The sequence below is a fragment of the Hypoxylon fragiforme genome, assembly GCF_022984875.1.
Source record: "Hypoxylon fragiforme strain CBS 206.31 chromosome Unknown GGS25scaffold_9, whole genome shotgun sequence".
In the NCBI taxonomy this organism is placed as follows: domain Eukaryota; kingdom Fungi; phylum Ascomycota; class Sordariomycetes; order Xylariales; family Hypoxylaceae; genus Hypoxylon; species Hypoxylon fragiforme.
Window position 1 is genome coordinate 2091347 of NW_026054764.1, and position 12165 is coordinate 2103511.

Here is a 12165-nt window from a genome sequence, read left to right on the forward strand (position 1 = left end):
CACTCAGCTGCTGCTATCAACGATAGTTCAGAAGTGTAATAGTACAGGGGAGAGAATATTCGTGAGACTTCCGCCCAGTTTCATTTCTCCCGATGTTTTCTTAAGTGAACTCCCCTATTCCCATACCGTCCCCTTCTTCTCTCACCTACTTCCGTGGTTTCTTTTGAGAGGGGAAACCTCTTCTCTTCGTTCGTATCTCGCTCATTCTTGCCTTGCTCCCCTGCCCACCCGACCCCGTCGTTAAAACAATTAAAACTCAAAAACTCGTGGTATCTTTTTTTTTCTTCGTTTCGTCTTTCTTCCCAGCAGTGTTTCTCCCATGAAACGAACATAACGTGGAAACTGTGACCCCCAGGCTACCCGTGAGAAGAATTCCTCTTCCCGGACATGATAATGATACATGAACATGAAAATGTGAAAAGACTAAATAGCAGCAAAACGAGAAAATCCTTGTCTGCATGGGGGAGAGACCCCAAACGCAGCAAAACCTGAAACGCCGGTAATGTTCTCAGTGCGTGTTTTTTCGTGTTGCTTCCCGCACCGAGAAAGAATTCCCCTCTCGTAGATTTCCGGATATTATGATGATAGCAGGAGGAAAGGAAATAAAATAATTACAACAACTGAGTTATATGGAAACATAAACGTTGATCATTAGATTTTAAGATGATGATATGGGGTTCGTGATGGGGAATGGGATAATAATAGGTGAGAAATGGTAGGTAGATACTATTGAGATGGATGGGGAAGTGATAGTTTGCTGGGATGTGATGGGATGGGATGGGATGTTCAGAAGAAGTGGCGGTTGCTTCGGGGGGTGTTCCTGAGGATATATGTTAGGACACCGTGACTAATCTAACACATAGGTGTACGTCCGGAGGGAGGAGGAGGAGGAAACTTACTGTGTCGACGAAATATCATCAACATGGTTGCACAGCGCGACGAAGAGATCGAAGAAAAGCTGCGTGCCGCCGTTGAACATCTCCAGCTGCATCGTGCCGCTCCGCTTGAAGGTGCCACGGCTGCGGATGATGAGCGCGAGGTAGTGGGCCCGCAGCTTTGAGTCCGTGTCGGGCGTGTTCGCATACGCGTAGCGTGCCGACGCTAGGATGGTGCTGCACTGTATGCCCGATTCTACGAACAGAAAAATAAAATGGTTAGTGGTGTTTTCCTTTCAATCTAGGCACACACGAGATTGATGGATGGAAAAGAGGCACTTACGCAGACCCTGCTTCCGCAAGGACACCCGCTTAAGCTCCTCGAGGCCGTACTTGTCAGCCGTGCAATAAATGACCGTGTCCTTCAGGACATCGCCATCGACGCCGTGGTGGTAGACGGTGGACTCGCGCGCGCCCTGGCCGTCGTCCTCGATGTGCTCCATCTCCCACGAGTTGCGGCGCTTGTTGTGGATGAGGCGCGGGTAGTAGTCGCCCTTGTAGAGGTACTCGAGCACGGAGGAGAAGATCTCGGGCTCCTCGTCCGGCAGGTGGATGCGCTTGGCGTTGCTGCTGCTGCTGGGCGAGGAGGCATCCAGGTACTGCGCCGACAGCGTCTGCTGGAACCATGGCGAGGCGCAGAGGACGTCCTCGTGCGCGGCGAAGATACGCTGGTCTTTGCCGATTACGAGGGTTACGATGGAGGGGGTTAGGCTGCTGTGGAGATGAGGAAGTCAGGATATGCATAGGTACTTTGAGTGAAATGAGGGTTGATGAATTTTCTGAGGAGGGAAATGAAATGAAATACTAAGAGAACATACCCAGTTGGTGAGAGAGCAGTGGGATGTGCTAAATTTGAAGATGTCGCTGTGGCTGGACGTCGGTGTTGACGGGGCTCATGGCGACTCTTGGACACTCCATGATTCTTACTGAATGAAGAGCTGGATTTGTTAATCTTCTGAGACTTGGAGAAACTCTTGTTCGTTGGTTGTTCGAATCGTCGACTGAACATATTGAATGAGTTTGTTGAATGAGGTATTATTGACTTCTCGAAGGTTTCCGACCGAGAAATGAATACCTGGCAAACGCAAATATCCCGTTCGGTCTTGGAATTACCAATTTGATGCGTTTGGAAATGGCAATTACCTATTTATGCTCGAAGGCGTGGATGGTCCGATATTGATTTTGGATGATTTCAAAATGGAAGATGGAATTAAATAAAAAAAGAGACGAGATGAGATGAGAAAATGGCCTGCCTACCTTACCTGCACAAAGGTTCTAGAGTTGGAGATGAATTGAAAAGGAAAAGAAATTTTGGGCGATGCATATCTTATATACAGTCAGACCCATGTCGTACTATACCTAAGCAGTACATTCTATCAGCACATTTTGGTAGCACATCAATATCTTTTTCAGGCAAACACGCTTTGAAAAATGGCGATGTAGTTGGCCCACGCGTCGGGCGCAACCCGATATTGACACGCTTTCACATGACTTGACCCACACACCACCCACCCATTACACAACCCATTTTTGGTATAGCGCATTCTGTACCTATTTCTCTCCCCACCTTTTTCGGTGATGGAGGTGCCACTAGGACTTTCTATTATGGGGCCAAGAAACGCCTGAAGGGAGAGATTAGCAGGTTCGGTGGGGGACGAACAGGGCTATACGACAAGGAACCTTTAGAGCTTCCAGGGAGTGATACAGCTTTTTCAGCTAATGCAACGCCTGCTAAAGTAATTTTTAATTCATTCCATCCATGGATGTCCTTTATTTTTTGTCCTGTTTCGTGTCCAATAATAACTAGTTACCTAACCTAGGTAGTTATGTATAACTGACAGTTATTAGTAGTACATCGCCATTCGTTTGTAAGATTCAATTGATCATACATAGCACTAACCTATTGTGTTTCCCACCCCATTCTCATATGAGGATAGCCCCGAATGGTTGCCAAACTCTGCCGTCACACTCAACCATCTCAACGAGTCATAGCGATGCTAAGTGCATACTAGTTACTATGATACTAGTCTCAGGGGTTCCCTCCCTCCCTCCGGCATACCTACCCTAGGTGCCTACCCTCACTAGTTAGCACACCACATCGGGTGGCGTAGATGTTGTACCACGGCTTTGGCCTGCACTACGAAAGCAAAACGAGACAAGATAGGATGGACAGAATAAGCATGGTTGACTTTGATGTCCATAAGATGACTCGATTTGTTTAGCATGTCCTAGGTGGGTTGGGTATTATGTCTACCTGCTCTGGTAAGTGCTTATCTAACCATGGAACGAATGACTATTTGCATCCAGCATCCAGCATCCAGCATCAAATATGTCAAGCATGATTGAAGCATCCATGATAGTTAATTACGGCGTGAGCGCGCATAAGCGTGGGTGGGTGGAAATGGAACGAAATGGAGCCAACCCAAGCTCCCGGGGCCTCCCTTGTTCCCTTTCAGTTAGGTAGGTACAATAGGTTCAGCGCACCTTTAACTCGTAAATTCACGGCGCCCTCGAACTTTTGTTAAGATAAGCCGAGGGAGTTATTGATGGTTTGGTGGTGAACCCCCTATAAAACACTGCTTATCATAAATGCGACACTAACAGGGCTACGAGGTTGGCAGTATCTTATACTTAATACTTAGTTATTGACCTTTGCCCGCTAAGCCGAAGCCAGAGAACACAAGACTCAACTTTCGCCAAAATAAAAAGTAAAACCCCCCCCAAAAAATATCATATAGAACAGAAACTCAGGTAAATACATACAATCAATTATTTACATTCTAACTTTATATATCGCGCCCCTCAAAGCCAGGATCTAGCTTAGCCATTTAGTTCTTCTTCTTCTCCTCCCACGCCTTCCGTCTATCCTCCTGTACACGCGCCCAGTTCTCGAGCTTATTCAGCGCCTGCTCAGCGGTCGTCGTCGCCGCGGTGCTTCGTCTGTCGTTTAGTACTGGCGTGGGCGTGGGCGTGGGCATGGGAGTGGGAGGGTTGAAGATCATTCGCGCGTCCCGAGCCGAGAGGGGGATCACGCTGCCTACGGCTGCAGAGGCGAGGAGGAGGATGTTGATGAGTTGCATCTTTTTTTTTTCGTTTTGTTAAATTGTGGATTGGCTTGGACTGTTAAGTTTTTTGGTATGATATGGTGTATGGTATTGATGGTAAACGATCGTATGCTCGATTATAAGCTGACAGATAGATAATAGGTAAGGCTGTTTGCCGTGCAATGAATGAGTGTGACGAAAGTGATGTCCGCTGGACGATGTGTGCTAAGTATATGCCTACTAGGTATCTATATGACAAGAAGCATGAAATATAATCAATAAGAACATGGAATCGAGGTGATCGAGGGCGCGAGCTACTTCGACAGCTATGCTCTTATACGACCTGACGCCTACCTATTGTCATTATCTTGCTTTACTCTGTACTCGTTCTATATTTGGCTTTGGTGTCTCTTTCAAGAATTGTCCAATATCCACCTTTGACAACGCAGCTTTGTTATGAGCTCAGGGATATCTAAGCATGTGTCTTTGATCAGTGATAAAGCATTTCATCTCACAGAGTTTCAAGGTAGGTACGTAGCTTTCACTTCTCTGTGGTGTTCACAATAGGGCTCTGTTTTAGGATTTTACAATTCTATTACATAACCTACCTTTGAGCATACCCTTACAACTGGCCGTAAACACAATGGATGGGCCTGACCTATGAGTGCGTGCCTTGAGCCGAGACAGAGAAGGCAAGCCGACAAAGAACGGGTTACGTAGCTACGACGCACTTTCACCCCCCCTCCGCATACCCGTACCATGGCACGGGCTATATTAGCCAGTAGGTATCACCGACGAAGAAGCACAACGGCGTTGAGACGTTGAATGAGTACTTTGATATACCTGCAGCACCTATGTACTATATACCTATCTATCTACACACGCCTATATCACGTCTTCCCCAACCCCACTCGCCGATCCCGGAAACGCCAACCTCCGCCACCGCCTCCCCAGCTGCAGAATCGTCACCGCCAGCGGATCCCTGACAAACGCGCCCCCCTCCTGCGCCGACTCCAGCATCTCGCGGGGCGCGGAGCTCGCGCCGACGCCCGTGGCCGCGAGCACGAACCCGTAGTTCCGGCAGAAGCGGACGCGCGCGGCGGAGAAGTCCGTGTATGCTTGGAACTCTTTCTGTTCCTGGTGGTGCTCCCGCTGCTCATGGTCCTGCTGCTGATGATGGAAGTCATCGTAGTGGTGCTGCTGCTGCTGCTGCTGCTGCTGCTTTTGGCGCTCGTTGTCCTCAAGACACCCGGCCGCAATCTTCCACGCGTTGACCGCATTCCACAGCAGGTGCGGGAACTTCCCCTGGTAGTTTATGATGATGGCGCACTCGACCCAGCGCAGACACGCCGGGCCGGAGATGAAGTCCGTCAGCTTGCGCAGCAGCGCCCCGGCCTCCCGCGCGTCTTGCGGGGAGGGGGGCGAGTCGAGCTGCAGCGCGGTCCAGAGGCCGTACGCCATCTCGAAGTAGCAGATGAGCGAGGGCGGGGAGCAGTGGCCGTCGCGCTGGTGTTGTTGCTGCTGCTGCTGCTGCTGTTGGAGGTCCAGGAGCAGCGCTGCGGACTCGGGACTCGAGGTGAAGTACCAGATGGCGACGGCGGCGCGGTGCAGGTGGCGCAGACGCCGTGGGCGCAGGGTGGCGGGGAGCTGGGAGACGGGCAAAGAGCTGCTTTCGCTTAGGTACTGCGCTGCGGTCTGGTGGATGAAGTCGAGTTCGAAGGTCCATGGCTCAGTTGTGGTGGGGGTGGGGGTGGGGGTGGTGTTCTGCGCGTCGAGGTCGGGGTTAAGCACCGAGACGAGGGGCCCCGATACCCGGCTCGCTTGCGAGGCGAGGTCGTGCACGGCTTCGCCGTCGTTCGCATACTGGAATATCAGCTCCAGCATCCTATGGCTCAGCCTGTCATCCGTTAGGACCAAGAATTTCGGGAGGTAGTCCGCCGTATCGATCCACAGATGGAGTTGCTGAGCGAGTTTTAGTTCAACGGGACTGAGGGTCGCTTCTGCCGTGCGGATTATTTGCGTGTATAGCTCCGTAAAACCCCGGGGCAACACGTTCAGCTGTTTTTGAATCTGTCCGACGGAGGGAAGCTTGTCGATATCGTCCATCATGAGCTTGGCGTACAGCCAAAGCCCGCTCGCGGCCGATGCGACGCAGGCCGCGATCTGGTTCCCGACTTCGGTGTCGCGGATGATTGGGTTTTCCTGCACGCGGGAATGTATGTACTCCTTAAGACTGTCCGTCTCGCAGCTCCCCATGTTAAGGGAGGCCAAACGCAGGTTGGAAGATCGCGAAAATGACAGCGAAGGACGAGAGGTGACGAGGATTCGAAGACACGGGGGCACGTTGCTGCTAACTTGCGCAGTAACCCATTGCGTGATCTCCCTACTATTCGACGACTCGTCCAGTGCATCTAGCACTATGAACAACGGGTTCGCTTTGGAGTGTTTCAGGGCCGCGGACAGAGCCCGCTGCACCTCGACTAGCGAGTCGGCCACCGCGCGGCCGCTGTCTCGGTACACCGGTTCCACCAACTCGTAGAGATGCTCTTCTAGCCGGAGTAAGTGGGACAGAATAGACCGAAGACAGTGCAGCAGTGACCGCTTCTCCACGTCGTTCGCCTTGAAAAAGAAGCATAGCACTTCGAATCCCTTAGTCATGAGGTGGTTTATGATGAAGCCCGCTGCCGTCGTCTTCCCACTTCCCGGCAACCCTTGCAAAGAGAGGATCTGCGGTGCCTTGAGATCGCCGGGCGAGACGAAGGACTGGAACTCGGGCGAGGTTAAAAGCCCGTCACATGACCGAAATAAGTAGTCACTCAGGTGTTTCTGGAGGTCGTCGCCCACGGTCGCGGGGGATAGCCATCGTTGGATGTTTTCTCTCTCGTGTGCTGCGAACGGCTTAGAAGAGAGTCGTACGCGGCATTTTTTGCTCTTAAGTAACCACAACTAAGTAGGTAGTAGATAACAGGATACGATACCTCGTCTTTGTGCCTTAGCTTCTCCCACTTCTCGATGAATTTCCTCGATATGTGCCGTCTGGGCTGCCCAGTCCACATTCTGGCTGTGCAGCTGGATGCTCTCCGAAATGTCGCGGAAATCCTTGTCAAAGGACGAGAAGAAGGAGCCTGGTTCCTGATGTTAGACGATAGGTGCAAGATAAGTCAACACGCACAAAACCCCCCCAAAAAATCAACTAGCGGGGGGCCTACGGAGTGACGACGTCGAGTAAAACCTAGTGATGCGCACACAAAAGTCCAGGTAATCGCAGTACAGCGCTCCTATGGCGTCTTGCACCAGCTGGTTCTTCTGGAACAGCTCTTCGTACTTGGTGAACCTTTGCAATGAGCTGATGATTTTATGGATGATCATGGCGATGCTCTCCAAGGTACGGAAATGATCTGCGGAGAGCTTCGCACGCACGTCAATATGGAGTTAGCGGGGGCTCCTCCGCTCAGATACCTATTGTGCAATACCTACATATCTACCTAACCTAGTGTAGATATACTAGTGTAGATATATAATAGGTATGTGAAAAACACTTACCGTCACGACAATTCTAAGCGGACCCCATATTGGGGAAGCTATACCCGCGTTGACCTGGACAATAACATCGATGGCGCTCTCGAACCGTTTGAGCGGAGCAATGGCCGGGTTCATGAGGGACAGAATCCGGGTTAGCCTAGTCCTGCGGCGCTGCGTCGCCAAGAGCACGTCAATGCAGTCGTTGGGGGTCGCGGGCGCTTTGAATGCGGCGCGCGATGCCGGGTCTAGGTCCATGACGAACGTCTGCACCGTATCCTGCCATGTCGTGGAAGATTTTTCGACGATGGCGTTGGACGACATAGCGCCTAGGTAGGCATGTAACTAGTATTTATTCAAATGAGCGTGCGATTCGTTCGTGTCAAGGAAGGTCAGCTACATAGTATAACCGCTGTCTATATCTTTATAAACTGGTCTCTATTAAATTCATGCAGAGGAGACGATCCTTCGGGTCCGATGAAGGTATGCTCCATGATCACGTGATCCAGCTGCGAATGCCTCCTCCTCCCCCTAGCGTCTAGAACCCCTGCGCAGGCGGGATGCTTCCTGGAGAATAATTTATGTGTTTTTAGATACGATGATGGCGAAAATCAGCCATGATTCTGTAGAAAAGATGGAAATGTGTTAAGAAAAAGTCGGCGGTTTTAGGTTAGTGATCACAGGGCCATTTGAGTGAGGACGAGATTGACCCTTTCAACACAGCCACTAGGAAAATTGAACATTTTCCTGAGAAGCCTTGCTTAGGCATCTCAGTTCAGATTCCTCGTAGAGTCCATAAGGCCAGTAGTTTTCATGGTCCATTCCTCCTATTGAAATTCAGGTCTTCTAGACCCCGAATGTCTCGGTTGGTTGGCCTTACGCTGGGAAAAATTCCCATCAACTGTGCTTGGAGGGCTGGCTGAGACATGCGATGTAGCCGGCGCAGCACGTAGAAAATAGCAAGCGAGCGAGTGGGCGGGTGGGCTAGGAATCTTCAGCCGTTAGCTATATGCCAGAGTTACCTTCCCGCCTCCCTATTAAGGATATACCCTCATGATCGAATCTGGACTATAAGAGATGGCCTCATTACCGTCAATGGTGGTCATCGCAACTCAGTCACAAATCACAACAACAATCTAACTATAACTTCATCGCCTCATCCTTCCATTATAGCTCTTACTAGTAGTAGCAAAGCCATCACAATTCATCCATATCACCTACTACAGCTTCACCTCTCTCCAAATTTCACCTACCTTCACAGCCACCAAACCATGCATCCCTTCACAGTTTTCATCGTCGCCCTCTCAGCAACCGCCCTCGCGCTCCCACGCCCCCAGCTCGGCGGGAGCCTAACCAACACCATCCTGAACGGCATCGGCGATCTCCTCGGCACCGACGACCGATACCACACCACGGAGCGGTGTTACAGCCGCAACAGCGCGGACCTCTCGTCCTGCATAAGCGCCTGTGTGCAGGCGCAGTGTGTGGAGGGGAGCGCGGAGTGCGGTGCTTGCATACGAGGATGCTGTAAGTCGTTCACATTCTTTTTCTTTCTATATACGTCAAGCGTTTGGAACAACTTTGCTGACCTGGGTTTTAGCGTCGAGTTTGGCGGCCTGCGATGACCACCCTAGAAGTAGTGGCACTGGGGGTACTGGCCAGGCAAACAGCACCAGCACCACCACCCACGCCAACTGAGGGAGGCGTTTGAGAGATTATTCTATGAATCTGCCTTGTGCGTGAAGCTTTCACAATGGATTACCCCGACCTGGTTGCGGGGGAGGAGCCCGAGCTCATAGACCATTTGAGGTGGCTAGGGATAACGAGAGATGACCAGTTTATGAATGAATGAATGATGATGAAGCAAAAGGCATTTGCATGGCAAGCCTTTGGCAATGAGATCATGGAGAAGGAGTTGGAAAGGGAAGATACCATTCAATTATCGCATATTGTTAATAAATTATTCTTCTTCTTCATGATACCGGTTGTTGGCCATGCCTTTTTTGAGGAGGCAGGTTGTATCCTTTCTTCGAGCCCTCATTGTCATCGTCTATGAGAAATGTGATCGTGGCTAAAGGCTATCGATTAAAGTATACCTGGCTCTAAGTAGCAGTCTTCTTTTCTTGGTGTTTACCATTCAATAAAATGCTTCCAAGAGCTGTTTGTGATGAATGTTGCAAAGGAGGTGGAAAAGAAAAAGGCGAAATTGTAGGGAGTGGAAAAGAAATCATTTGATTGGCGAATGAAAAAATTGCGGCTTAAATTCACGAAGCACTAGCACTAGCACAGTACCTAACAGGCTTAACCTAGCGATTCAGACGAGTCACCTACAGTGCATAACACCTACTACTAAGTTCGTAGTGCCTCAGGCAACCACCACCCCCCCACTAGCGCACCCAGAAATAATATATAAACCCATCCTCCCTCCACCCATTCTTCTTCCTTTCTTTTCCTTCTTTTTTTCCCTATCTTAGTGCACGGGCTTTACGCGTCACAGTGAGGAGTAATCCGAGTGTGTGTTTTTGCTAGTTGAAAACTATACAATGACCACTCCTGTTTGGTTCTTAATCGGGCAGGGAATTTTTGGAAAACCCTCCTCCTTAATGGATTCTTTTTTTTTTTCGTCATGTCTCTATCCCGTGTTTTTGGATGGAGGTGAGGAAGAGGAGAGAGATATGGCGTGGTTCGACTGGACGAGCTCGGCACCCAGGTATGAAATAGGATGTTTCTTTTGTGAAGGCAATATTGGAATTGCTATTGCGCGTGTCGCAGTGCTTGCTGCATACCTGCTTCTTCTTCAGCAGGCGGCACTGATCGGCAATGTTCGAGCCAATCCAATGCTCGGTAGTAATGACTATAGGTATTCATAGGGAGGGCGGGAAGCTCTGGAGGTTCTATACCTAGATTTGATGCCCCAGGGTGTCTTGAGGGCTTTCAGACACTTGAGGCTCCTTAGGCTCTGGAGCCTGTTTCGTACAATTCAGATGGCGGCAGCGGGTCGGTCTTCTGCTAGTATGAAATCAGGTTAATATTTATTATGAGATCTATAGAGGTCTAACTAGGACAAGCCTTGATCTTTTCTTGTGACATTTCTCCTAGGCTGGCTTGTAGGAAAAGAGGGTTGGGCCGTTTGTTTTCTCTTTCCTCTTTCCTTTGAAATAGGGCTGGTATGAGATGACGAGCTGCGTCGCTATTTCAGAGGTACCTAGTTAAACAGCCTGTATTGACAAAAGCGACAGGTCGTCTTTGGGATATGGTTCTAAAATAAGAATAACACTACCCAAGTAATGCTATTGTAATGGTATATGTATTAATTTATAGAGTTTTGCTATTCGTACCACCTCTTTTCTCTATCGGGAGCTTACCCGTATACCTATCTACCTATACATCCCCTATCTTGAAGTCCGGAGCCGGGCAGCCACTTCAAAGGCCGTGTTACGGGCCGGAGAAGGCAGTGGCTACTACAGCGTTGCGATGAAAGGTGGTCACGTGGCCACCCTGAGCGCTGAGGCGTAGCTATCCGCAAGCTTCAATGCTGTAAATGATGCGATTCCAAATGAGTCGTTGCTAATTAATTGGGAGCTGATTCATCGAAGTCGTTCAGGAGCGAAGGGGGCAATGCAGGTAAAAAGTTGCAAGCTCTCCAGGGCTGTAAGAACGCGGGCAAGAGAGATGCATGACCGGCCATATAAATTCGTATGGTGCAATATGTACAAGTACATCGTTTGAACATGGACGTGGTGCATGTAGTTATTACGGATATACTGCAAATTCAATGCTGCTCTTATGAATTATTAATTCAATCGCTAATAAAAGCATGATATCTAAACACCTAGGTATGTAGTACACATGTGTTAACCTTGAAAGCTACACAATTTCTTCACGATTGGAGTTTAGATATTCGCGTCATCGCGTCTAGAATACCTAATTCATCAATATTTCGAATCACGGTTCCGCCTTTACTAATCGGCAAGCTATGCAATATAATACATACATAAGCATAAGTTCTTCCAGCCTGCTAGGGACCCTAGTGAGCTGCCTATACTTGATGCTAGGAAGAAATAATATCGTGGCGGGGTACCAATCTATATCGATCTTGTTATCGAAATTCGATCCGAGCCTGTTTGCAAGAGCGGTGAACTGAGGTCAACTACATACGATGGCTGGATGGCAGGAAGGGTTTGTACAATACATAGCAAAATACTTATCCACTGTCCCGCGGTTTCTTGGCTACACTATGTACCTAGTAGTTAGGTATTAGATACTCGTTTGAAAGCCGCTTCGGCTAGACTCGCTTACTCGTCGTCCCCTACGCGTCACTTGGAAGGCCTGTCGCCAGGGCGGGCTCCACTATTGGCGCTGTTTCGGTATGAATCAGCGCCGCAATTCCGTGGAGAGGTGAAGGCAATCTGCAGGTGATCCCAGGCAGCAAAGCAGGCAAAAAAGGTCCATTGAGGGCCAGGCAAGAGCTTCTTCTGGTTAACTAACGCACTGGACTTAGATCCAAGCTTCTGAGAACAATGGTGTATTGGTGTAAGTTATTAGTCTCAGGCGATTTTGTGAGTCGGTCTTTGTGCAAATAGGTATGAAACAAATCCACCCATAGCGGTGCTGGCACTGGCTGACGAAAAGCTAACTCAATTGGGGGAATCTGATTTGTAAGTGAT

At 49.5% G+C, this 12165-nt stretch overlaps 3 protein-coding genes across 3 annotated transcripts; 1 reads left to right on the top strand and 2 right to left on the bottom strand.

Moving 5' to 3' along the window:
• Window positions 1-227: 227 nt before the first annotated feature.
• GGS25DRAFT_508062 (uncharacterized protein) lies at window positions 228-2359 on the bottom strand. Its single transcript, XM_049262437.1, has 4 exons — window positions 1754-2359; window positions 1219-1649; window positions 900-1131; window positions 228-820 (listed from the first exon to the last, which is right to left on the bottom strand). Exons 1-4 carry the CDS (start codon window positions 1942-1944, stop codon window positions 787-789), a joined length of 888 nt encoding a protein of 295 aa, XP_049113291.1. The 5' UTR covers window positions 1945-2359; the 3' UTR covers window positions 228-786.
• Window positions 2360-3763: 1404 nt separating this feature from the next.
• Window positions 3764-7822, bottom strand: GGS25DRAFT_525677 (uncharacterized protein; the record flags this gene model as incomplete). The annotated part of the gene is made up of 5 exons (XM_049264839.1): window positions 3764-4015; window positions 4874-6867; window positions 6958-7104; window positions 7189-7387; window positions 7523-7822. 5 exons carry the CDS (start codon window positions 7820-7822, stop codon window positions 3764-3766), a joined length of 2892 nt encoding a protein of 963 aa, XP_049113292.1.
• Window positions 7823-8219: 397 nt separating this feature from the next.
• On the top strand, window positions 8220-9709 carry GGS25DRAFT_508080 (uncharacterized protein). The gene is made up of 2 exons (XM_049262438.1): window positions 8220-8490; window positions 8589-9709. The coding sequence occupies exon 2, from the start codon at window positions 8770-8772 to the stop codon at window positions 9121-9123; it is 354 nt and encodes a 117-aa protein (XP_049113293.1). The 5' UTR covers window positions 8220-8490; window positions 8589-8769; the 3' UTR covers window positions 9124-9709.
• The last annotated feature ends 2456 nt before the right edge of the window (window positions 9710-12165 follow it).

What these genes read in the sequence shown, in the direction of transcription:
- GGS25DRAFT_508062 (XM_049262437.1), bottom strand. Translation starts at nt 1,944, where the DNA reads ATGTTCAGTCGACGATTCGAACAACCAACGAACAAGAGTTTCTCCAAG. An exon ending in ACTGCTCTCTCACCAACTGG is followed by an intron (nt 1,650 to 1,753) that starts GTATGTTCTCTT and finishes TCATCTCCACAG; the next exon opens with CAGCCTAACCCCCTCCATCG. An exon ending in CTTGCGGAAGCAGGGTCTGC is followed by an intron (nt 1,132 to 1,218) that starts GTAAGTGCCTCT and finishes TTCTGTTCGTAG; the next exon opens with AATCGGGCATACAGTGCAGC.
- GGS25DRAFT_508080 (XM_049262438.1), top strand. Translation starts at nt 8,770, where the DNA reads ATGCATCCCTTCACAGTTTTCATCGTCGCCCTCTCAGCAACCGCCCTC.